This window comes from Ictalurus furcatus, chromosome 26, assembly GCF_023375685.1.
Source record: "Ictalurus furcatus strain D&B chromosome 26, Billie_1.0, whole genome shotgun sequence".
NCBI lineage: Eukaryota > Metazoa > Chordata > Actinopteri > Siluriformes > Ictaluridae > Ictalurus > Ictalurus furcatus.
In genome coordinates this window covers 15,832,531-15,858,808 of record NC_071280.1, presented here as the reverse complement: position 1 = coordinate 15,858,808, position 26,278 = coordinate 15,832,531, and the positions used below count along the sequence as shown (strand labels likewise).

The 26,278-nt window shown below is 38.7% G+C and overlaps 1 protein-coding gene across 1 annotated transcript in view; it reads right to left on the bottom strand.

The window, feature by feature from the left end:
• The window catches only part of LOC128602417 (ephrin type-A receptor 6-like), a 74,919-nt gene extending 53,199 nt beyond the window's left edge, over positions 1-21,720 (bottom strand). Inside the window, exon 1 of the mRNA XM_053616192.1 lies at positions 21,628-21,720. Within this exon, the coding sequence (XP_053472167.1) occupies positions 21,628-21,720 (93 nt within the window). The remainder of the gene's footprint in view (positions 1-21,627) is intronic.
• Positions 21,721-26,278: the final 4,558 nt, after the last annotated feature.

The following is a 26,278-nucleotide window of genomic DNA, read 5'->3' as shown; positions in this document are numbered from 1 at the left end:
ATTTAGGCTCCGAGAATGTTCTGGAAAGAAATGCTGTATTGGAGAACTGTCGCGCCACCTCCACATGCTGTCTGCATCTGACAGCTCAGTCAGCTTTAGCTTCAGCGAGGGAAAAATCTATATTAGTGGTGGCCAAAACGCATTAGCACATGTAAGCCAGGAAATATCAAAACGACTTTTTTTTTTTTCTAACATCAGCACTGGAACCCAAAAACGTCCTCTTCTGCTGTTTCATTTAGTACCTTTACAGCGTGTGGAACATTTCAACACTGTTGATGATAAACACACACACACACACAAAAAGGCAGTGTATCTCTGTGGCTTTTGGTTTCAGCAGCATTGCTTTAACAACAGCAGGAATGCTTGTGGTGGTTTCAGGTATTAAATCGATGTGCGTTATGAAAGACTCTGCCGTGCTCTCAGGTGTAATGATGCTGCAGTGAGCTCAGGTTAGGAGCCGTTATTATTAAATACAGTTCAGTATTAAACTTCAAGTCTGGATTTCAATATTGCACTACAGTATTCTTGTCTCCTTCTGTCTGTCTCTATTTATATTATTTATATTAAAGCATAATTTCATTTAGCAAGCACACATTAGAAAAGGCTTTTAAAAGCACTTGTGCTTTGGAGAACCTATTCAGATTTTTTTTTTTTTTTTTTTAAACATTTTTTAAGTAGACTAAAATATTCGGTTAACATGACTAAAATGTAATAGTTGCTGTCAGCTTTTCAATGAGACTGAAATGAACAACTTCAAAGTGACTTAAATATAGAACTATTATGCACTTTTGACTAAAAACTAAATCTAAATCCAATTTAACGGCCAAAATAAACACTGTGGTTTTGTTAGCTGGCTAATTTTAACAACAGCGTGTCTTCTGGGCAGCTACAAAGCAAACGTGACTGGTGAACAAACGGTAAATAAATGTTAGCTAGTACGAGACACACAGCTCACTGTGCAACAGTATATCATTGTCTGTTATGTTTGTTGAAACTTTCATGTGCACTTAAGTACGGAATAAAACACTGATAAAATAATCAGTGTTGGGGAGATGTGAGTTACTGTTACCTGTTATAGTTAAGTTAGATATTTAAAACCGATAAAACATATAAAAGTGTTTATTCCTCTTATACCACAGTGACTTAAGATTCGACTGTTACACTCGTGTATGTATATCCATATCTATTTTTTTGGTAACTTACACACACTAGTCACCTTTGTAACTCGCGCACTGGTAAGTAGGAAGTCGGCGACACTTATGTTGATTCGTTTTCTCTGGGTTTTGGGTTTTTCCAGGGAGTGAGGGAAGGAACTGTATTTTTGTTTTATATTCCTTTAGGTTAATTAGTTTCTTTTTGTACAGTTAGAGGGACATTGTGTTTATTATTTTAGCCTGGTTGGCTTCTGAAGTTCAAACGACTAAAAGAAAAGAAAAGAAAAGTGAGAATAAAAAACAAAGCAAACGCAATCCTGGTATGTTGTGTGTTGTATGTTGTATGTTGCGGCCCGACCTAGACCGGGTTGTAACAACACTCTACACTGTCTTTTCTCAGCAAGCCCGTCCGAGGCTCCATCACCGAAGACGACATTCATTAGAAGAATCGAGTCTATTAGCGTCACCTCTGTGTTGCGCTTTTCATGACATCTGGCTCCCAATGCCTCTCTAATTGCTCTATAAGTAATGCGAAGCTCATTCTGCATCTGTGATGGTCATAACTGGCTGCATGTATCATCGCCATTCAGAACCCACTCAGCTTTTCCCTTTCAGGACATGCACTTTAGCAATGGCCTGCTAACTGTAATTAATTCCCTTTTTTCTGCTTTTGTGCATGCTCTTTTTGATAATTTCTTTTTAATAAGGGAATGGTGGAAGCAAAAATGGAAATCAGTGTGCTACCATCGGGGAAAACTAAATAATTTATGGTTGAAGTGTCAATCGTGGCTCTGTACGTGGGGGGTTTGTTCTGGATGTAGTCATGCCAATAAAGAAATCCTGAGATTTATAGAATTATTGCAGTTCACCTTGTAATTGCTTTGACAATGTTGCTTCTCAAGGGCTTAATCAAAATTGAAAAGAACAAAAAAATGGTACAGATTAATTTTCTGCTCCCCAAGAAACGAACAAGGGAAAATGCAGTCTCAAAGATACAGCAGTGGTCCTTAACTTCCAGTTCCTCAAATGTTCCTTAAATGAGTTTTAAAGGTGATGTACTCTCTACTGACAGAGGTAGCTTTCTGGAACTTTGAGTCCGTTGCTTGTATCGGTGTCTCCATTACTTCTACGTTGGATTTTTCAGTAATTTGATGTTGAACGTTGCTGGAAAATGGTGAGCGAGACAAGAAGCTCTTGTTTATTTATTTATTTTATTTTATTTTATTTTATCATTTTTTGGGGGGGTTGGAGCTAACAGTGAAACCTAACCATCTGAGATTGTATTGTATTGTATATGTTTGAGATTGTTGAAATTAAGTCCCAGTGTATCTGTGCTATCATTGTTCAACCGGTTAACTTCTTTGGTGTCTCTTTGCTTGAATGTTATTGAAATGTAATACTCATATAGTTTACTCCTTAGTTGTTTTTTTTTTTTTTTTTGATTATATTTATACCTTCAAAGTCCTTATTACAAATCTCCAAGGTCTCTTCTTCTCTCATCCAGCCAATGACTGTTCATTATACATGATCATTTTATTTGCATTTTATTTACATTTCCCTCTAAAGCTTCAAATAACAAAAAAACAAAACAAAACTGAGGACTAGAAAAAACTGAGGACTCATAGTTCCAATTCAACTCATACTTATTATTATTATTATTTTTTACTTTTCATTTTTAAAATTTGAGTATGTTTAAAAGTAACAACTGTCACTCGAGTAAATCTTTGGCTGTATAATTTGGATTTTGACGAATTACTTGTACTTATAATTTATCAGTACTGTTTCCATGCCTGTACAGCATCAACCAATAAATGAGCACCAGAAATGCTAAACATATCATAAATATTTTAATATAAACATGTTTAATGTGTTTCCTGTAGTTTTCCTTTCAAATTTTTTATTTTTTTTTTACTCTGAATGTGTTTTAAAGGTATACTACATTTAGATGACAACTACACATCAAAGGTAGAAATGATGTACCTCCAGTGACAGGTAAACTTTGGTGCCCTTTCCCCATGAAAATAGAAACTACTGAATCACTATAGAATTAAACGGGCAGGAGTTTCATCTAAAACAACATTCAAATTATTCAGCATTCAATCTAAGTATCTAACTGGACCATTTATTTTTCCTGCATTCCTGGGATTTATACCCAATACCTTCCAGTCACTAGTACTGAACCTTAACCACTGAGCTACTGTACGATTGACCCTTCCATTGGAGATACTATTGATTCCTTTGAGCACTGGCTGTATAATTTAGGGAACTTGGTCATGACAGGTTTTTCTTTCAATGCCTGGCGAACCACCTCCTATTTAAATCAACCGGGACAGAAGACACTTCCATGACCTTTTAGTTGGACAGAAACATAGCCTTGCTCCCAATCAAACAGGGAGACTTAACGCTAACCCAGACAATCACTGTGCTCAATGTGTGCAAATATTTCAAGGACTAAGACTGAGCTAATCAGTGAAACCCATACCAACACATATGATAACTCTTCTCTGTCAGCTTTTTTCCTCACCTATGTTAGATTTCAAATATGTCAAAAGAAGCAGAGGTATGAGATCAAAAAATGTGCCAAAATCAGTAGAAATCTCAGCGTTTCATAGGTCTACAACACATGTCTTCGGACTTGGAGTATCCAGAGGCAACCTCTGAAGCACAAGGAGAACATGCAAACTCCACACAGAGTGGAGGGGGGAATCAAACCCCCAACCCTGCAGGTGCGAGGCAAACATGCTAACCACTAAGCCACCATACCATACCCCCTGAACAGTTTCATGACAACTGGAAACAGATGCTTTACTCAGATGAAAATATTGGAACCATTAAGTCAGAATTTATGTAGTCTCATTAGCTGTGTAGCTGTTCTTTAATACAGAGGTTCCCAAACTTTTCCAGGGCAAGCCCCCCCCCCCCCCCCCCCCAATTGGCATTAGCATTTGACCAGGGCACCCTTTTGCAAGATGTCTTTAAAACACATTAAAAAAATACAGACTTCTGAATATATCCCCCTTTTTTTTAATATTTTTTATTAATAATTACATCTTACATCTTTACATTACATTACATTAGGAATTGATTGTGTGTGTGTGTGTGTGTGTGTGTGTGTGTGTGTGTGTGGTTGTCTGAGAGTGAGAAAGAGAAAACATACTAGTGGGAAGGATGGGCACACCAAATTGTTGAGGCCCCCCGGGCGCCCCCTGGTGGACCCCAAGGGGCCCCCACTTTGAAAACCACTGCTTTAATAAACGTCACAAGGACCGCCTACTTTCCCAGGAAGAGTGTTTGACTGACATTGCAACCGGCTAACCATGATTACGCACCAATGTTTTAAAGAAAACTCTCGGGAAGAAAGAAAACCTGCAAATACAGGATGCAGTAGAGCTCTTGAATGGTTCCTTCTTCATGTGTAAGGTGATTTAGAAACGAAGATAAATAATAATAATAAAAAATGTTAAAAGCCAGACTATTGACTTACAGATGAGGAACCTGGGTTGAAGGTTACATCGCTGAGCTTCAGACCGCCGTTCACTGTCGTGACAATTTATGTACATTCTGAACAGGTGCTGTAATAAAGAAAGAGGAGAGGAGAAGCAAGGCGTGGAGGGATTCAAGATTTTATGGCTGGTTTTAGTAGAAGGAGGAGGCGTGATGACCACATGGGATGAGGAAATCTCCTAAAAGTGCACACCTGTTCTGTTTCAGTGACTCCCTGTTCTTTTATGTTTGTTTTTTTTTTTTGGTCTTTCCTCTCTGAGTGCCTGTTATTATCACAGTCGGTATTGTTTTCTACCCATCCTTCTCTCTTTTTTCCTCACGCTCGCTCCTGTCCTTCATTACACAATAGCACTTTCAGTCGCCTGTTCTAAGCATGTATATTTTCTTTGTTTTGGTTGAGCAAGATAAGCCTCAAAGCTCCTTGGCTCCCCTCTGTATTCATCCCATCTTTATTATTATTATGATTATTATTATCCGCGATCTGTCTTTCCAACATGGAGAAAAGCGTCTGTGCTTAAGCTTCTGCTATGGCGAGCACGACGAAAAATCCTTTCTATAACTCACAACGACTAAATCATAAACAGCGGAAAGAGATATAGTTGCAAATATCCTGCCTGTCAAAGCTGAGCCGAGTCAGTTCTACATTATTAAACATGCCACAAGCGCATGCATTATATTCATTTAAAACAAAATCTCATTTTAAAATGAAAAGGGAACGCGCATGATGTGGTGGATGAACACTGTAACCTTTTAAATTAAGCATATGACGTAAGGAAAAAACAGTGCGCGTGTCGTAAAAGGTAAATAATCAGTGACATGTTGGTGTGATGAAGACGAGCTACTTTTAACACCCTGAAAGGGATTATTTTCCCAGAACGGCACATCCTGAAGAGGTTGAATCCTCTTAAACTACAGAAATGGGCCAACAGTTATATTTCTAACTTAATAAAGAATGAGATATAATTTATAGTTAAATGTCGTGTTGTCTAACATCTGCAGAACATGTACCCATTACCACCCACATTATAACAGCTATAAACAGTAATTTCCTCATTTCCTATCGGGAAAAAAAAATCACTTCTGTCCTTAAAGGGGGAATTCACCTTTTTCACAATCGACCCTCTTTCTAAACAGTTATTCCAAATTGTCCGTGGCGTGTAAATATGTGTGAGATTGTGCCCTGTGATGGGTTGGCACCCGGTCCAGGGTGTTGCCTGGCTTCTGCCCCGAGTAACCCCTGAGGGATAGGCTCCAGGCTCCCCCGCAACCCTATGTAGGATAAGTGGTAGAGAAAATGGATAGATGGATGGATGGAAATTGATATCGACAACTCAATTAGCATATTTAGAGTCATAAATTCATCTGGTTATAATTTATTCTGCAAAACAATCATCGGGTGAAAAGATCCAAATAAAAACTCTTAACACCGCGTGTCTTGACATAAAAACTCACCAAATACATATTTACAGTAGAACTGCTTAAATTTAAGGCTTTAAGGCTTTCCCATGAATGAAAACTGACTGAGGTGTGATAACTAGAGTAAACTTTAGTTAATTGTTCTTAGGAAATGTCTTAATATTTAATTATGATTAGTCACATCATTTAGACTTTTAAACTCCATTAGTAATCTAGCTTGCTAATTTACTGATAAACCTGAAAAGCTGGAATTGGAATAGTGAATATTTGGTGCTTTCATTTCAGAGTAAGTCTTACATTTATAATCAAAACATTTATTCATTTGTATATATATATATATATATATATATATATATATATATATATATATATATATATATATATATATATGGTTAGATTCAGCTTATGAGCTACAAAGCTGTTGTTGTTTTTTTAAAAAAACATTTATGCTCCAAGCGAGGCCGTTTCTTGAGGAATTGAAGGTGAAGGGTCTTGCTCAAACTCTCAGCATTGGCAGTGTTGGGATTTGAACTCGCAACCTTCACTGTCACTAGTGCAGCGTCCACTGGAATATAAATCTCAGAACACTGATCTACACTCATTCTCACTCCCCATGAAAACACACTCACAGTTTATATTAGGACAAAATAAATGCCACGGAATGCTTCACACACATGGCTGCACTTTTTTTCCCCCCTTCACAGTGCCAACCCGTGCCATCATCTGTGTAACAGCAACACTGATCCAGGACCCAGAGCCAGCCCTCGCTATCACCGTGTGAATACGGCAGCCTGGATGTTAAACCTCCTACACAGAGTATTCAGCGCAGCAATTACACCCCACTAACTCATCAGCCTCGGCCAAACAGATAAACCCCGGCCAACGGAATAATCCCCAATGCATTGCGTTTAATATTGATTTGGCTTTTAAAATTCAGCGGCCATATCTGAAGAAGTGATTAAGATTAATGACCAATGAAAAGGAAGGAGAGAGAGAGTGAGAGAGAGAGAAAGAGAGAGGGATGACTGAAGGGGATGATCCAACCTAAATAAAGGTTATTTATTCCTCATTTCTTAAAGCAAAAAAAAAAAGCAAAAATAAATAAATAAATAAATAAAATAAATAATAATACTGCCTGTCTCAGCAGAACACATCATTTCCTTTCTGAACGAGAGCAACGTGGTGTAACCTGTGGATGTGTGTGTGTGTGTGTGTGTGTGTGTAAGCAGTCTGCCGTGTTTATCATTATGACAGTATAATACAAGTGAGAAGATGAATTTTGAACAAATTCATTCTGCGTATAACAAAAAAGATTTCCGAATACAAGAGATAATTGTTTGCGAATGTTTTACATAGCAAAAATGAACTGATTACATCTTGAAGATACTTACGTACCCAAGTCGAAGCGGTCATCCAATCAAATGTCAGAAAGTAATGGACAAATTTGCGGCTCGGCTCCTGTTGTTGTCTCAGGAGGTTTATATCATACAGCGTTTTAAAAATGGTGGCACTGTAGAAGTTTTGCTCGGTAAATGATATAAAATGAGCAAACTCTATCATTTAATTTAGCAAACTGTTTTAATCCCCACCACTACAAATCCACAGACTACCATTATACACTTGTTGCTATGGTTACATCTCTGAGATAATTATGTCGGTCTCTTCTTATCATTTTTTTAATTCAAACATTGACATGCACTGTAGGCTGTAAATGAGTCCTTACTAAGTGCGTGTTCTCTTATTTTTATCTATTTATTTTTAATTAGTGGTTTGATACAGACCGTGATGGTGAAGCCTAAATACACATGTAGTCAGATACAGAAATATTGGCACCTATGAAAAGAATGGGCAAAAAGGATTTTTAAATAGGGAATAACACACTCCAGTCCATGCGGTTAAATGGAAATAATCCATGTCGTAGTGGTGTGATGCAACCGGATGTGGATTATTTTCATATAGCAAGTGTTATATATACGTACGTGTGTTATTCCGCTCATACCACAATCGCTTTTAATGTTGTGGAATGTACGGGACAAGTCAGTTCCTGTTATCACTTACATTATAGCAGCTATAAACAGTCTTCCTTCACTAGCCCCTCCCCCCCCTCCCTCTCTCTCTCTCCCTCCCTCTCTCTCTCTCTCTCCCTCTCTCTCTCCCTCCCTCCCTCTCCCTCTCCCTCTCTTTCTCTCCCTCCCTCTCCCTCCCTCCCTCTCCCTCTCTCCCTCCCTCTCTCTCCCTCTCTCCCTCCCTCTCCCCCTCCCTGTCTCCCTCCCTCTCCCCCTCCCTCTCTAGCTCCCTCTCTCCCTCCCTCTCCCTCTCTCCCTCCCTGTCCCTCTCTCTCCCTCTCTTTCTCTCCCTCCCTCTCTCTCCCTCTCTTTCTCTCCCTCCTTCTCTCCCTCTCTCTCTCTCCCTCTCCCTCCCTCTCCCTCTCCTTCTCTCTCCCTCTCTCACTCACTCTCTCTCTCTCCCTCTCCCCCTCTCTCTCTCTCCCTCCCTCTCCCTCTCCTTCTCTCTCCCTCTCTCACTCACTCTCTCTCTCTCCCTCCCTCTCCCTCTCCTTCTCTCTCCCTCTCTCACTCACTCTCTCTCTCTCCCTCTCTCTCTCTCTCTCTCTCTCTCTCATCACTCAAGACTCTGGTCTGGGTTCTGGGAGTCTGACACTCAAGACCTCTTGCAGAAATGTTAAATAAATGTATTCTAAGAAACAAATTATCCACATTATTGAGTATACACTTTCTTTGTTTCTTTTGTGGATTAACTGTTAAAATATAATTAGAGAAACAATAACATATTAGAACGAGCACATTAAGATAAATCCATCATTCATAAATAACACAAGGGCGAATCAAAAAATGCCAGTATTTCCATCTCTGTGTCCAAAGAGCTTTCAATTAAAAAAACGGTTATAATACCTTGTTGCCCCCAGGTAATGTCAGGTAATGAATATAAAATTCCTAAGCAGGTAAAATGAGTACAATCATGTAAATGAATGAATGAATGAATGAATGGTCCAAGTTGAAAGGATTTGAACCCCACTGAAAACCCCACTGCACTGTGGTCCAAAATAGGACCAGTCATCAGCTGTTGTTGTTTTCCTTGGCCAACCCATTCGGTGTCTGTTGCTCTGTACCTCAGTGGTTTCTTTCTTTTTCAGGACATTCCAAATTGCTATATTGGCTATGCCCAATGTTTGTGCAATGCCTCTGATTGATTTCCCCTCTTTTCTCAGCTTCAAAATGGCTTGTTATTCTTCCATAGACAGCTCTCTGATCTTCATGTTGGCTTACTCTTTTTAACCTCAATTAGCATATTTAGAGTCATAAATTCCCTAATCCCATTTTTTTTTTTTTTTAAAGCCAAGAGTAGATGTTCAGAGCTATTCATTGTTTAAACAATCAATCTAACAGGACACACTCGAGTAACAAGAAACACCTGTCGGTCATACGTTCCAATATTTTTGCTCGCCTACACTTTGGGTGGTCTGATACAAAAATGTGCTGTTCTATGTCGTTTATCGCGTCTACATATAAATACCAGGAAATAAAAGCTGTAAATAAATTCTAAACTCGTCTCATATTCATCTCTTCATCTCAAACCCAAATGTCCTCAGTCTATAGCAAAAACAAATGAATGGGCCTTGCTGTTCCAATAGTTTTGGAGGAGACTGTAGAATTATTTTTTTTTTTCTGCTTCAGAAATTGGATATATTACATACAGCCATGCATGTGTTTTTATCTTCTCCTCTATAGAATGATAGCAACTACAGTATAGCTCAAGTTGCATATCCTTGATCAATACAAGCCACACACACACACACACACACACACACACACACACACACACACACTTCATGTCCTCTCTGTTTCCTTTTACTAACGTCTCTTCCGGTACATAGCTCTTGCCATACATTGACGTCCGAGCCGTAGACAGTGGAGAAACAGAATGGTGCATTGTGGGAAGTGGATGTTTGCTACTTATTCCCCATCATGTTTAGTGAGAAAAAAAAGACACTTCCATGGAGCAATGCCACTGGAATTGCAAAGTAGATAGATGTTTTTTTGGGGTTTTTTTTTTTGTATTTTTTTGTATAATCAAGCTGGAGAATGAGTATTGATTTCAGCTGGAGGAATTGTGGAGAAGCACTCAGGGCCTAATTGTGCGTCAGGGCTATATATTTCTTTCCAGCGAGGTGCCGCGTGTCACAGCTCTTCTCCTCTCACACTCTTCCTCCTCCCTCCTTCCTCCAGCCTCATCAACTCTTACACCTGTGTCTTGTTATTTACATCATGGCAGGCCGTGAAAGTACAGCCCCTGGTTTCCTGCCTTAGCGGTTGCAAAATTGTCGCTAGCGTTTATTTGCAAAGCTAATGTGTCGAGCAATTTGCAGTTGTTATATTGAGAGAGTGTATCCAGAGGATGGAAGTGCAAATTGGAGCCAAGTTTTCCGTCTGTAAAGTCAGGATACAACACAATTTGGGATTGTTTCTTCCTTCTCTAATACAACTGATTCAGTATTGGTTCATTAATGGGTTTATTCAGTATGTTCAAGCAAAGGAAATATACTGTAGCACCTTTCCTGAGGTTTAAACCAGGCGTACTCTACTAAAATTTCGTCAAATTCCCGTCCCTGCAAAGGTCTGAATCACAGCTAACATGACAGGACAGTTACCTTTTAATGCTTAACCAGTGATGATTATTTCATCACGATAAGACATAACAGATCTTCGCATATAGTCCAGAAGACACAATAATAACTGAATTCACACAAATGAACCAGTTCAAAAGTTTACACACGCTCGATTATTAATACTGTGTGTCGTTACCTGGGTGATCAACGGCTGTGTTTACGTTTTGTGATAGTTGTTCATGAGTCCCTTGTTTTTATAGAAATAAAGGCGAAAGACTGCCTCGTTGTTGCTCCTGGCCCAGGTACATATTGTTGTTGTAAATTTTTCACGTCAAGAAGTGGTGTACACCAAATGAGTGGGAAAAACACCGAAATCTAACACGACTAGTCCAAAGGTCAGAAGGTAAAGGAAAAAAAAAAAAAAAAGGAAATCTGATTCGAAACAAAAATATAACTTTCCATTTGGCTTTATTTGTGTGTTTTGGCATTTCGATTTTTTTGCACAAAAGCGCAATACCTAAAAACATAAATTTGAGCTGTTTGTCTAAATAAAATTCGGACAAATTGGGTACTCAGTAGAGGAAATGAATGAGTACTTGATTTCCTGTAGGTGAGGACTGTTGATCTCGCAAGCACTCTTTGTAGCCTGTTGTGTTTGCACCCTCGGCAAACACTCGACTCCCATAGCGTCATTGGAGGAGCCATGACAAACATGATAAGTTCACTTGCCACGTTAGTTCGACTGCCTCTTTTTTTTTATCATGTGACTTTCACCAAAGGTGTACAGCAAGGAGTACAGTAGTCCCTACAGTCTGGCCAAACAGTGAAATTAAAATAATAGCTATACTTAGTAAATTTTAAATTAAAACTGCTGTGACGTAAAATTTAAAAACTATATCAAATAAATAAATCAGCATTATGTTACATGTTGCAGTTACATTTATTTATTTATTTGTTTGTTTGTTTTTACTTCTGATCAAGGGTAGTAGCCAAATTGTATAGCCTGCAGCACACAATTTTATTACAGTATACCATTTACGTTCGTCGAAAGTCTATTTAAAATGTATTCTACTGTTTTAATGAGCTGAAAAAAGCATGAAAATTGGTTGACGGTTACATACAGTACGCAATGTACTAGGCTTCAAATTAGCTTGGTTTAGCAGATTAGCAGCACAAGCCAACTGTACTAGCTACAGTATCTTCTTCTAACTAGTTAAACACAAATGAAATCACACGTTAATCAGTGTGAAAATTGTTTGTTGATTTACATGTTACAGGCTTCATATTAGCTTAACCAGCAGCGGTATCTAACTGTACCGCTATAGACACTCTCCAGAGGCACCAACGATCTCTCTTACTTCCTTCCAAGCTTGATATTATTTCTTAATGTAGAATTAAGGGTGTAGATGATGGGATAATATTTAAGTTTATATATGACAGGATAATATTTAAGGTTATATATGACAGGATAATATTTAAGGTTATATATGACAGGATAATATTTAAGGTTATATATATGAGAGGGTAAGATTTAAGATTGTATAAGACAGGATAATATTTACGGTTATATATATGAGAGGGTAAGATTTAAGATTGTATAAGACAGGATAATATTTACGGTTATATATATGACAGGGTAAGATTTAAGATTGTATATGACAGGATAATATTTAAGGTTATATATGACAGGATAATATTTAAGGTTATGTATATGACAGGGTAATATTTAAGGTTATATATGACAGGATAATATTTAAGGTTATATATGACAGGATAATATTTAAGGTTATATATATGAGAGGGTAAGATTTAAGATTGTATATGACAGGATAATATTTACGGTTATATATATGACAGGGTAAGATTTAAGATTGTATATGACAGGATAATATTTAAGTTTATATATGACAGGATAATATTTAAGGTTATATATATGACAGGATAATATTTAAGTTTATATATGACAGGATAATATTTAAGGTTATATATATATGACAGGGCAATATTTAAGGTTATATATATGACAGGGTAATATTTAAGGTTGTATATATGCAGGATAATATTTAAGGTTATATATGACAGGGTAAGATTTAAGATTGTATATGACAGGATAATATTTAAGGTTATATATATGACAGGGTAATATTTAAGGTTATATATATGACAGGGTAATATTTAAGGTTGTATATGACAGGATAATATTTAAGGTTATATATATGACAGGATAATATTTAAGGTTATATATATGACAGGGTAATATTTAAGGTTATATATGACAGGGTAAGATTTAAGGTTATATATTACAGGATAATATTTAAGGTTATATATATATGGCAGGGCAATATTTAAGGTTATATATATGACAGGGTAATATTTAAGGTTGTATATGACAGGATAATATTTAAGGTTACATATATGACAGGATAATATTTAAGTTTATATATGACAGGATAATATTTAAGGTTATATATATATGACAGGGCAATATTTAAGGTTATATATGACAGGGTAAGATTTAAGATTGTATATGACAGGATAATATTTAAGGTTATATATATGACAGGGTAATATTTAAGGTTATATATGACAGGGTAAGATTTAAGGTTATATATTACAGGATAATATTTAAGGTTATATATGACAGGATAATATTTAAGGTTATATATATATGACAGGGTAAGATTTAAGATTGTATATGACAGGATAAGATTTAAGTTTATATATGACAGGATAATATTTAAGGTTATATATATGACAGGGCAATATTTAAGGTTATATATATGACAGGATAATATTTAAGGTTATGTATATGACAGGGTAATATTTAAGGTTGTATATGACAGGATAAGATTTAAGGTTATACATGACAGGATAATATTTAAGGCTATACATGACAGGATAAGATGTTTTTCAGTAATACTTGACAATAACAGTAAATGAATAATCATGCACTAATACCTGAATTAATACTTAATAATAATTAATATGTTACTTAGTAATTAACAATTAATATGAACTAATGATGAGTTAAGACATGTACTAATCAGGAACTAATGAAGAGCCAACCTTAACTCTTAAATGTGCATAATTTCAAATTGTATATTACCGAATATAGAAAGATGCACTAATAATAAACACCAATTATTTAATCTCAACCCGTGCACAGACATTTTGAGGAGCAGTGACCCAAAACATAAGCAAGCGCACAAGAGAGAAATGGGCAACCGTTCACTCATGCCCTTCATTAGTTCGTGATTAGTACATGTAAGTATTAATTCAGGTATTCGTGCATGATTATTCATGTACTGTTATTGTAAAATCTTACCAGTTTTTCTGGTAAACTGGCAAACTGTAAACGGGAACTAATTGCATGTAAGAACTGAAGTTCTGAGAGGAGAAATATCAAACGAAACAAAACAAAAACCATCAGATCACGTAAGCCATACGTTTGTTCGGAGGAATTATTCGAGCCAATTGTGTGGATGTGTCGCTTTATTGTGCTGTACCTAATTTGCATACAGTTGAGAAAATCTCAGCTCGTGTCATTTGTCGCGCTATCTCTTGTGTGAACAAGTAACAACCTTAAAATACCACTAAACTCGCACAGCTTTAATCTGAGCACAATTAATGAGATAGCACACAGAGCCAGCCTACATGTGTTAGATGTGTTAGACTGCGTCACCCGGCCGTGTCTGGTTTCTGAGAGGCCCCCTGACGTTTCTGCTCGGTTTTAACTCTGCTACATGCCTGTGTTTTGACTTGTTTTGCTTAGTTTGACTATGACTCACGGAAAAAAAAATAGTAACAAAACCACTTCACACTTTCATCTGACCGCCTCCGTGTCCTGCACATCACTGTCATGTTGGAGCAAAGCTTAGATTACGCACAGACACACACACGGTCCCCCAATGCGGAACCTGAATGACATCCAGTACAAATCGTCTGCAATGATAAGCAACAGTGGACTGCAAAAAAGCAATTTTGTGTGCTCATTAGCATCGAGAGGTTTGCAACCGGAGCCGTGTAGTAGATTTGTCATGTGGTCACCCTCGTGGTACGAGGAGGTAGGTATGAAAAGGATGTTGGACACAGTGTCCAATGAGATTGGAGTACACAGTTTGTACTGTCAGGGCCATGGAAGTGTAATAAATCCTGAAAAAAAAATATAATAAAATATATATATATATATATATATATATATATATATATATATATATATATATATATATATATATATATATGCTGATTTACGAAACATATATAATTCTTGATCTCCTATTTTTCCATTCCATTCCCAAAATACTGATTATGATTGAGGCACATCAGAAAATATTTGTGTGTGTGTGTGTGTGTGTGTGTGTGTTACAGTATTCTTATGTGGACTATCCTATCACATCACCTGTCTGCGACAGTGAGGATAACTGGGGGCATGCAGAGTTTGAAGAATTAACAGGAAAGAGGGGGCTTAATATAGCCTTAGGAACACGAACACACACACACACACACACACACACACACACACACACACAGTGCATGCAGATTCAACATCCATTCAATAAGCCCCCAAACGTCACATCTCTGACAATGTTTTAAATGTTGTCTATATTTTATTCTTCACCCATTTAAGCTATTCTACTTCATTTTGTTTTCATATGAGCGGGAGACGATAGAAAAGAACCCTCCCTAAAGGGGTCCATACTGCAGAAAAAGCACAAAAGCTCTTTTGACCACAGGATATAACCAACATGTCTTTTCGAATCAGATACAGTCCCCTCTGAAACTATTGGAACGGCAAGGCCAAGTCGTTTTTTTTTGCCGTAACACATAATGAGCAGTAAGAATCAGAAAGTCAGATTGGAATTCGCAAAAGAAATACAGAGATGAGCCAGAAAAGTTCTGGAACCGAGAATAACCAAAGTGATGGAAAGGCCAAAGTGTGGAGGAAGAAAGGATCTGCTCATGATTCAAAACATATGAGCTGACCTGTGAGAACATGGTGGAGGTAGTGTCATGGCTTGGGCTTGCATGGCTGCTTCTGGAACATTCTCACTAATCTTTATTGATGATGTAACTCATAATGGTAGCAGCAGAATGAATTCAGAAGTCTACAGAAACATTTTGTCTGCCAATTTACAGAGGAATGCATCCAAATTAATCAGAACAAATCACACTGCTGACTCAACAAAGGACTTCATCGGGCAGAAAAAGTGGAAGGTTTTAGACTGGCCAAGTCAATCACCAGAAGAGGAGACTGAAGGGAAAACATCCCAGCCCAACCTCCTACCCCCCGAAACAAACAACAACTGAAAGACGCTGCAGTAAAAGCCTGGAAAAGCATCATAAAAGAAAATACAACAATCTGGTGATGTCAGTGACGCAGGCTTGATGCAGTTATTGCAAGCAAGGGATATGCAACCCAATATTAAGTGTTGTTTAATTTACTTCAAGACTTATCTGGTCCTATACTTCTACGTACCTACAAATTGGGTGGTCTGATAGAAAAGATTCTATGTTTTATGTTCTTTAAAACATCTAGAAGTAAATCCCAGGAAATAAAAGTTATCATATCTCATAAGTTATCACGTCTCCTATGCATCTTTTGATCTCAAACCCAAATATCATTGGGGTATAGCACAAACAAATGAATTGGCCTTGCTGTTCCAATAGTTTTGGAGGGAGAACTGCATATACTGTACAGTATCACCAGGGGTTATTTCTGCTGTTCATTTTTATAGAAGGTAAAAGACAATGTAAACATTCCAGACGCAGCCCATTAAAAAATTCCTGACATGACAGATTTGAACGAGAAGCGCAGTCCCAGAGATACAGTGATAACAGCGTTACCCCCACCTCCCTGTGTAAAAACAATCCAGTCTGAGTAAGGCTTTCGATTAAATGCCAGCAACATTGTAAAACTAACTGATTCTTCATATATATATATATATATATATATATATATATATATATATATATACATACACACACCTGATTCTCATCATTAATTTTACCCCCTCTTTTCCTTGTGTTAGGTGCACATTACGACTGCTCATTAAGTGTGAAAAGTTCAGCGATTTGATTTAGCCAGTGTGCGAGTACACGCCTGACATTTGAAACGTTTAGCGATAAATCTTGTGATGTAAGCGCATTCACGACAAACACGAAGAACTATGATGAAAGGGACCGATGAAAACAACGATCATGGAGGAAGTCAAAGGCAGCTTAAGAAAGCTCTACGTATGCAAGACAACACCTCGTAAGCCAGATGTATTTTAAAGAACTAATATTGTGTTTAGCAGTCTACTCCCAGTCCAGTCACGGCTGCCCTGATTCTGAAACATAAATATTAAGCATCTTCAGTGAAGTTGCCAATGTTTTCCAAAGAAGTCACAACCGTCCAGGCCAGCATGAAGCTGTAAAGTCTACTACAGAGACAATATAAAAGTTTTCCTTCCGACTCATAAGATGTACAAGCCCTGCCAACCCCCGTATTCTCTCCCATGGCTTTTTTTGTTTTGTTTTGTTTTTTCGCTTTAAAATGCAAGCTGTGCGTGGCTATCGTCTGCCATCTTTGTTTTTCTTTGTTTTTGTTTTTTTTGGCTTTGAGAATTAGGATTCATACATAATCTTAAAAAAAATAATCTGTCAGTATATCTGCGGCCTTCTTCCTAGTGTCTGTCCAACGTTGATGGGTCAAGGGTCAACTTTTCTGCACACCATTCTCCACTTAGCTCCGTTGAGGGCATCTTCAGGCCTGACAGTCGCCTGCTGCATGTCTTCCTTCAGTCTTCAGTCTGTCAAGCCAACACTTCTTTGACCGAATCACGAGGGCGCTTTCCTTGTAGACTTATCCGTAGGGCCATCTTTGCCACTATATGCGCTCTGCTTCGAAGGACATGACCGTACCATCAAATTCATCCTTTGTACATCTTTTCCTTGATTATTGCCACTCCCATGATCTTGCAGGGTTAGCGTTAGGGTTAGTGGATGTAGTCGAGGCGGGTGAGGCCTAGCGTAGAGTGAAGCATTTGCAATTCCATGGCATGGAGTGTTTCTTCATGGTTCGTGGTGGCTTGCCAGCACTCTGCTCCATACAGAATGATTGGATGGACAACTGTCTTGTGCACTTTTGCCTTAAGATGGATGGGCATCTTTCGATCGCAGAACACTTGGTGCCATTTTGTCATTATATCTGGGGTATCTCACATTTTCAGACATATAGTAGTAAAAGTAAACTGCAATCCAATGAAAAATCATTTCATTACACTAAATGTCACTAAACTCTAATCATTTTTGCTTGCTTTTCTGTAACTTTTTGCTTGCGGCCGTGCTGTTGTTATCCAGATGACAGGAACAGACTAAAACATTGTTTAACCCCCACAAAATAATCCATTTCAAGTAGACTAATTCACTGATACTATATTTATCAGTGTCCTATGTCCATTTCCATGGTTACGCCAGGTCGGCGCTACAGACATGCACCATTACTGGCTGAAAGCTATTAAGGCGAAGATGAAGTAGCAAAGAAATTTTAAAATCGTCAAAACTATCGAGCCGAGAAAGAAGAAAAGAGTCATTTGATGAGCAGATAATCCATTCTGTCGGCGCTAACCTCAGTAATGTTACGGTTTTCGAGCTTCCTGGATGCAGCTCTAAACTCTATGTTCATTTGGGCTAGTGCGGGGACAAATAAACAGCTTTTCTCATTTCTAACATTCATTTTGTACAGATGACACAGCAAAATACGATGTCTTTCATTCATTCTGCAGAGTACTAACACCTGACACTTGTTACTAGCTTGTTGTGCATAATTGCACGCTATCAGCTTCATTGTGTTTGTCGAGCCTTGCATGTTAGCTCACATTCGCCTTCAGCCTTTTGTCCTGTTTGTGATTTTCTAAGACATGTATCTCGGCGCATAGAGCCAGCTATAAATAGGTGGTATAGCTCCAAATAAGTGGTACAGCTCCAAAAAGGTTGTACATCTCCAAATAAGTGGTACAGCTCCAAATAGGTGGTACAGCTCCAAATAAGTGGTACAGCTCCAAAAAGGTTGTACATCTCCAAATAAGTGGTACAGATCCAAATAGGTGGTACAGATCCAAATAAGTGGTACAGATCCAAAAAGGTTGTACATCTCCAAATAAGTGGTACAGATCCAAATTGGTGGTACAACTCCAAATAGGTGGTACAGATCCAAATAGGTGGTACAGATCCAAATAAGTGTTATAACTCCAAATTGGTGGTACAATTCCAAATAGGTGGTACAACTCCAAAAAGGTGGTACAGCTCCAAAAAGTTGGTACAGCTCCAAATAAGTGGTACAGATCCAAATAGGTGGTACAGATCCAAATAAGTGGTACAGATCCAAATAGGTGGTACAGATCCAAATAAGTGTTACAGATCCAAATAAGTGTTATAACTCCAAATTGGTGGTACAATTCCAAAAAGGTGGTACAGATCCAAATAGGTGGTACAACTCCAAAAAGGTGGTACAGCTCCAAATAAGTGGTACAGATTGAAATAGGTGGTACAGCTCCAAATAAGTGTTACAGCTCCAAATAGGTGGTACAACTCCAAAAATGTGGTACAGATACAAATAGTTGGTACAACTCCAAAAAGGTGGTACAGCTCTGAAAAGGTTGTACAGCTCCAAATAAGTGGTACAGCTCCAAATAGTTGAGGCTAGCTCAAAATGGCAAGCATGTTAACATGTAGTACCTGCTGGCAGCAGATGACTATGGGCAATCTTCCCTAACCCTAACCCATCCAACTTGCTGGTATCCACCCACTTGCGATGCAAGTCTAGTCCAGTCCAGTCTAGTCCAGTCCAGTCTGCAGAAATACACACTTGAATTTTCTCCCAATTCCCAGTTGTGAACTATCAATCTGTGAAAATGATTGCAAACGTGCTTCCTCCAAGATACTTGAGGCCAGATTCAGCAACTTCTTTAGTTGCTGCTCATGTTCGTGCTCGTAGGGAAGCTGGATATGATTAGAGGAAATGCTAATTACCATGTTCTGTTTAGGATAGCTAACAGACGACTGTGGTTCACTAGCATCACCGTGGTTTACAGAGGACAGAAGCTGGCCCATTGGCACTACCCTGTGGCATCATCGGGAGATAGAAAACAGAGACCATGTATACATATTTCTTTTACTTGTATTTCAACCATCTACCTAGAAAGTATAGTGTCCAAACACCAGACATATTTAGTTTGTTACAGTATTTCAATTTTCTAGTGTTATAACAGATGAAGTTCAGTTGGTTACTAGCTTACAACTGACAGGATCACTCATGTGGGACTGTCTTCGAGGCTCATCACTACAAACACCTACTGCGGCTCAGGATAGGAAATTGTCTGTACTTATAAACTGACTTATCTAGTAAGTTCTAGGATGAATAAAATCTAGCTATAAATATAACTAGCTGCAGTGAAGTAAGGAAACTCTTTTGGCTTAAATGTTTTTTTTGTTTTTTTTTTAAACAATCTGAGCATACTTTTGTAATTGAATATACTGTATACTGTCTGCATGATACTATTCATTTCAGTTTGAAAAAAGCATTGGATAAAACAAACCTCTTGTATCATCCTTTACTCTGATAACACTTATTTAATTTCATGCTTTCATTTTGTGCTCACATTCTCTGCCATTTTTGAGGACACCATAAAGAATGTTTTTTTTTTTTTTAAATCAACCTCAGACACAAGCACTTCTAACTCAGGTTCACTGAAATGTTTTCCTTTTTTTTTCTTGGAACTTGGATGTCTAGTCTGAAGCATGATTTCCTTTTATTGGGACCTGCATAAATTAAGGTGTGTGTTATACATGTAAATGACATGTATAGGAGGGTAAAGTGTAGGGGTTTGTGTGTATATCATTAAAGAAAAAGGGGGGTGGGGCAGTGGTGGCTTGGCGGTTAAGGCTCTGGGTTATTGATCAGAAGGTCAGGGGTTCAAGCCCCAGCACTGCCAAGCTGCCACTGTTGGGCCCTTGAGCAAGGCCCTTAACCCTCTCTGCTCCAGGGGGTGCTGTATCATGGCTGACCCTGCACTCTGACCCCAACTTCCTGACATGCTGGGATATGCAAAGAAAAAAGAATTTCTCTGTGCTGTAATGTATATGTGACCAATAAAGCCTCATTATATGGCAGGTAAATAAATAATGGACTATGTGTATTCACATAGCTGATGATTCATGAGTAAGAACTTTGATATTGTACAACAATTTCATGAATTAGATGCAGATTTGTTCACATGGTATATCTGGAGCTGGAATCTGTAGCCATTTCTGTGCAATTTTAAGGAATAACAGTCAATGTGTTTGCCATAAATTCATAAAAGCCCAACAGTTCAAATTGGAACTGTATGCAAAACCATGTCCAAGCACAAGGGCCCACTTCACAAGAGTGAAGTTTTTTTTTAGTCCCCTTCTGTTTGATCCCTGCTGGCCAGGCCTATAAATAGAGAATTGTCTCTGCCCCTGTGGAATCATGGGAATTCGAGGCCTTTGGCTGTCAGTCAGGGCTGAGCAATGGCACCGCTGTGCTCAAAAAATCATCATCCGCATTCACAGTGCAATAAAAAACCTGACATGAGCCATCTGATGGGAGGAACACCCGCGTCTCTCACTCTGTCTCTTTCCATCTCTATCTTTCCCCTCTCTCCTTCAATCCGATTCGATCTCCCTCTATCCCTGCAGATATCCATCTCCCTCTGTCAGCCTCAATTTAAGGCTTTTCTTTCCATACTCTCAGTCAAGGTCTCTCTGTCTCCTGTCTGTCTTCTACAAGTCTTTACAGTATTCTGTCTCTCGCGCAAAAAACACACATAGACACACTCTTGCAGGCTATGAATATTTCATGCTGTGGAGACTGCTGGGTCGAAGACAGCGCTCAGCAGTTCAGGATTGCGTGCAAATATTTACTTCCTCGGCTGAGTGCAGGAGGGCAGGGGGCCAGCGGAGATCAGGTAAAGCTGCGCGCTCTTCAGACATGCCGACGCACTTGCAGCCGAACATCGTCACGCTGGGCTGTGTGCTGGTGAAGGGGGGGACAGGTTGGGGTGGATTGAAGGATAAAACTATGTGTGTGTGTGTGTGTGCATCATAATAAAGCATAAGCAGGTTGGATGTATACGCCTGCTGAGAATGAAGCTCCACGACAAGTGCACAAAAACATCAAAACACAATTAAGCACTGAGATAGACAGAAAGACAGAGAGTGAGCGAGAAACCAGGAGACAGCTTGAGTGAGAGAGACGGAGACGAAGAGCGAACAGATCTAAACTGTTGTGACAAGCTAAAGTGCCTTGAAATCAACTGTGCATTATATCCGGTTCCGTGGATTCTTTCCCTCACTACATGCTGCTGTTTTTATGCCGTTCCACTCAACATATGCAGCACACCCAACCTATTGTTTTCATACACTACACTACAAATGTGTATGACTAGCGAAAAAGAAGCTTGTTGTAATTAATATCGCAAAAACAAACCAAGAAAATGAATCTGACATGAGTAGATTTCGATTTATTTTAGCTCTTGTGGCAGATCTGAATTTGCTGAAGCTTTTCATGGTTTTTTTTTTTTTTTTGTTGAGGGATTGAAAGGATTTGTTAGGACAAAAGCACTTCGTCTCCCAAGAATCCCTCGCCAAGGTGTGTGTAGGCGTCCACCATTTTGTTCTCTTTGACTCTCAGTCAGACTAAATTGCTTTGATGACAAATTGAGCATGAACCGTCTATTTTCAGTGGAAGAAGAAAGTCTTTGATTGAGCAACCTCGAATTTGGCCCGTGTGGTTAGCGAGTGTTTTAATACATCCACGTCTTATTCATTCTGTACCGCCGTTGCATTGATTTCAGACCTTATTTAAGACCTTACTGCTCCTTTCAGATCCAAGACAACACCTGAGAAAATCTGAAAACCAAAACCACTACCTGTCTGAAACATTTTAGAGGTGGCGCCATATATGTGATATATGGATTGAATACAAATAGGCTCAGATTATCTATTGTGCATCGTTTATATTCAGCGTGTGATTCGTCCTCGCTTTTTTCTCTCACTGGCATTAAATCAGGAATGGCCTGTGTCTATGATTCTCTCTGTACTGCACAACGACTCTTGCGTGGCTATTAGACATTATTTATTCTTCCTCTCTTAAACTAATTCCTGAAACATGCACGTGGGTTGGAGACTGCCCAATAAAATCAAGACTTTTAATCCCACAGGACCTTGTAGTATAGCTAAACGGACCGAACGGAGAAGAAAACGTATGCAGTGTTAGTGTTTAGCACGTAAATTTATAATTACGCTTAGATTATATGTAGCCTCTACCATACAAGTCCCTGTGTATGAGCTGCTACTATAGAAACAATAACTTATTAGAACAAGCGTCGTGATATAAACCTGAAATGCTTTGCAGCCGGAACTAGCTGTTAGAGATGCTGTTATAGGAAATGAATCAACACCTTCTGACCAATCAGATTCGAGAAGCACTGTGGTATAATAAACTATAAATCATGAGGCTGAACCAGGATGCGTATTATACCCCTGACTATACCTCATTGCTCCACTGCAAGAAATGGATTTCACCAGGCCAAATCTGTGGTTTCAGTCCCTACTGCTCAATCCCAAATGTCTTACTGGGGTCATGTGACGCAAGGCATTTAATCTGCTCCATACTCAGAATATGCTCCATACTCACCTACCTCTCAGTCCATTATTCACATAGTCGTGACGATGAATTTGTCATTATGGATAATGAGCATGAGTAGATCTGTACATGAAAACGTGTGAAATAAAATGAGCTTTCTCAACATTTTCAAGTATTTCACACTCCTGTAGCAGGGCATTAGGTTGAAACATTATATGCATTTCTGTATTTCCAAGCTCAGCAATTGCCATGTTGCAAGAATATTTTCTCCCATGGTCCTCGTACATTCTGTCTCATTTGTCAAGCGTTGCTTTAAACCGCTGGCTTTTTCCACTGTGCTGAAAGGTAGCACATTACAACTAAGAAGTTTGTTATGGAATTGTTTCAAAATTCTCAACCCCAAACTACCAGTGCTGTGTTTAGTGCATTTGGAAAATGTCCCAGAAAAGGTCATTTGATGCATCTTTCAGCTTGTTAAAGCCTCTGTCTGACTCAGAGAAGGAAGATGGTGTGAGCTGGGGGAAGATGTCAGGATGATTGTTTTAAGTGGTGTCTCAGGTTTGATGTGTTCCCATATTTAGCTGTCAAAAAGTGCAACAGAACTGGTGTATGCAATTTCTGTTTGACACCTAACACCTACTGTACATTCTAAAAGTGCATCAAACTGAAAGGTCACATTTGCAGTATGCATACTTTGTGAATTAGAAGAAATACATTACAAGTATGTAGTATTATCAAGTATATAGTGAATGTGTAAAAAAGTATAAACCCACTATGTTGTTCTGGTTGCACAGCCCCTACTGTCCAATCTACATTGGTAAATCCCACGTGGGGATTCTCAAATTTTGATTCCTTACCTTGTGATTCATGGTGTCCAATTCCAACCGTCCAGTTTCTATTTCCGAGTCCCTACTGTGCGATCCCTTTTGTTCATTCCCTACTGTCCAATCCCAACTATGCTTTTCCATCTGCTCAACCCCTACTGTCCAATTCATGCTGCCAAATCCTTACTGCTCAATCCCTACTGTCATATATCTACATTAATATCCCTACTTTACAATTCCTACTGTCTAATTTGTACTTTCAGATCCCTACTGCCTCGTCCCTGTTGTCCAGGCAACACTGCCAACTGTCCAATCCCTAATGTTTGACCCCAACTATTCATTCCCTACTGTCCACTAATTAAACCCTACCACACAACCTGTAACTCTCCAAACCCTAAAGTCTAATCCCTAATGTGTAATCCCAAGAGTCTTATCATTACTGTCCAGCCCTGCTGTCCAATCCCAACAATCCATTCTCCACAGTCCAACCTCACCTTGGAAAAAAAAAACCCTGTGAACTCCAGTCTATAGTGGGTGCAATATGTACACCACATGCCTACTGCCACATCTCTATGGTCTAATTCTCACTGTCTAATTTCTACTGCCAGATGCCTAGTGTCTGATTCTTATTGCCCAATCCCTACTATTCCTAACTCCTACTGGCCATTCCTACAGTCTGATCCCCACGGTGATTTCCGAGCTCTTTGCGGCTCTACTGCTTAATCATTAAGCATTTCACCATCCCTGGTTGGCATGTGATTGGCAGAGCTAGGTATTTTTTGGGAATAATCAAATTGGGAGAAAAATGGGTTTTAAAAAAAACCCCTACTATAAAATTACTTTTATATCCAATCCTGACTGTTTAATCGTACTTGTCTTGCACCAGGACATTTGTCCACATTCAGCACAACATGCTGTTTCACTGCTTTACAGTGTACTTTATAGGCAGAGCATGTGCTCATCGCTCTGTTATTCACATTGCGTGTTTATCAGCATGATGGATAGATTATTTGGCATTATGGGTGGCGGGAAGCACGTTCATAATTCACAATGAAGCCTGAATCAAGGTCTTTGGAGGAGACACTGTGTTGTTGGAGGCAACATATGAAATTTGACAGTTCCTATAATATATATCCAGAGCTGATTATCAGCGCATTTAGCAGTCTGGGTATGGACACAGTTTTCAATATGAATTAAATGACAAGGTATGTGCGTGTAAGTTGGAGGCTATGTGAAATTGTGTGTTCAAGAGCCTGTGTCCTTGAGTTTGAGTCTAAGGGTACGTACGTCTAAGAATGCACACACTTTTCTACTGAAACTTAAGAAAGACTTACCAAAAATGTCCTTAAAAATCTATTTTTCCTAGTGCTGAAGCTAACTATCTCACTTACACTACTGCACACATGGACCACTCACCAATCATTATATTCCTCTATAATGGAGAAAAAAAAATGACCAGTCCCTATTGTGTAATCCTTTTTATCTGATCCTTACCATACAATTATTCCAACTGGCCAATTCCACCTCTCTGAGCCCTTATTTCTCACTTTAACCATCTAATCCCTACTGTGTAATTCTACCATTCTCAAATGTCCCTTTACATCTAAGTCCCTGTTGCCCACTCTCATTTGTCCATTCCTTACTGTCTATCCAGTCCAATTTTTAGCTACTGTCAATTCCCCATTGACCATACATAAAGTACTTTTCCTTCTGTCCAATGTCTACCATCCAGTCCCAACTGTTTAATCCCTACCATACAGACCCAACTGTCGAAACCATACATTTCAGCCTATACTGTGTAATTCCTTCAGTCTATTCTATATTGTTCGGTCCCTGCGGTCCAATTCCTGCTGTCTAATCCCTACTGCCCAATCCGAAGTCTGTTTATGTGAAGTCTGATTATGATGATAGATGGAATGTTCTGCATTATGGATAGCAGGAGCAAAGCCATAATTCATAACGAAACCTAAAACAAGATATTTAGAGGAGTTGCAGTGACGGAGTCATGCTTGTCTAAACGCTTTTCCTATACATGTCCGGAACTACTAAGTCTGTTGATTTCAAACACAATTTTTTCAGTCAGGGAAGCAGGTCTTGCCCTGGG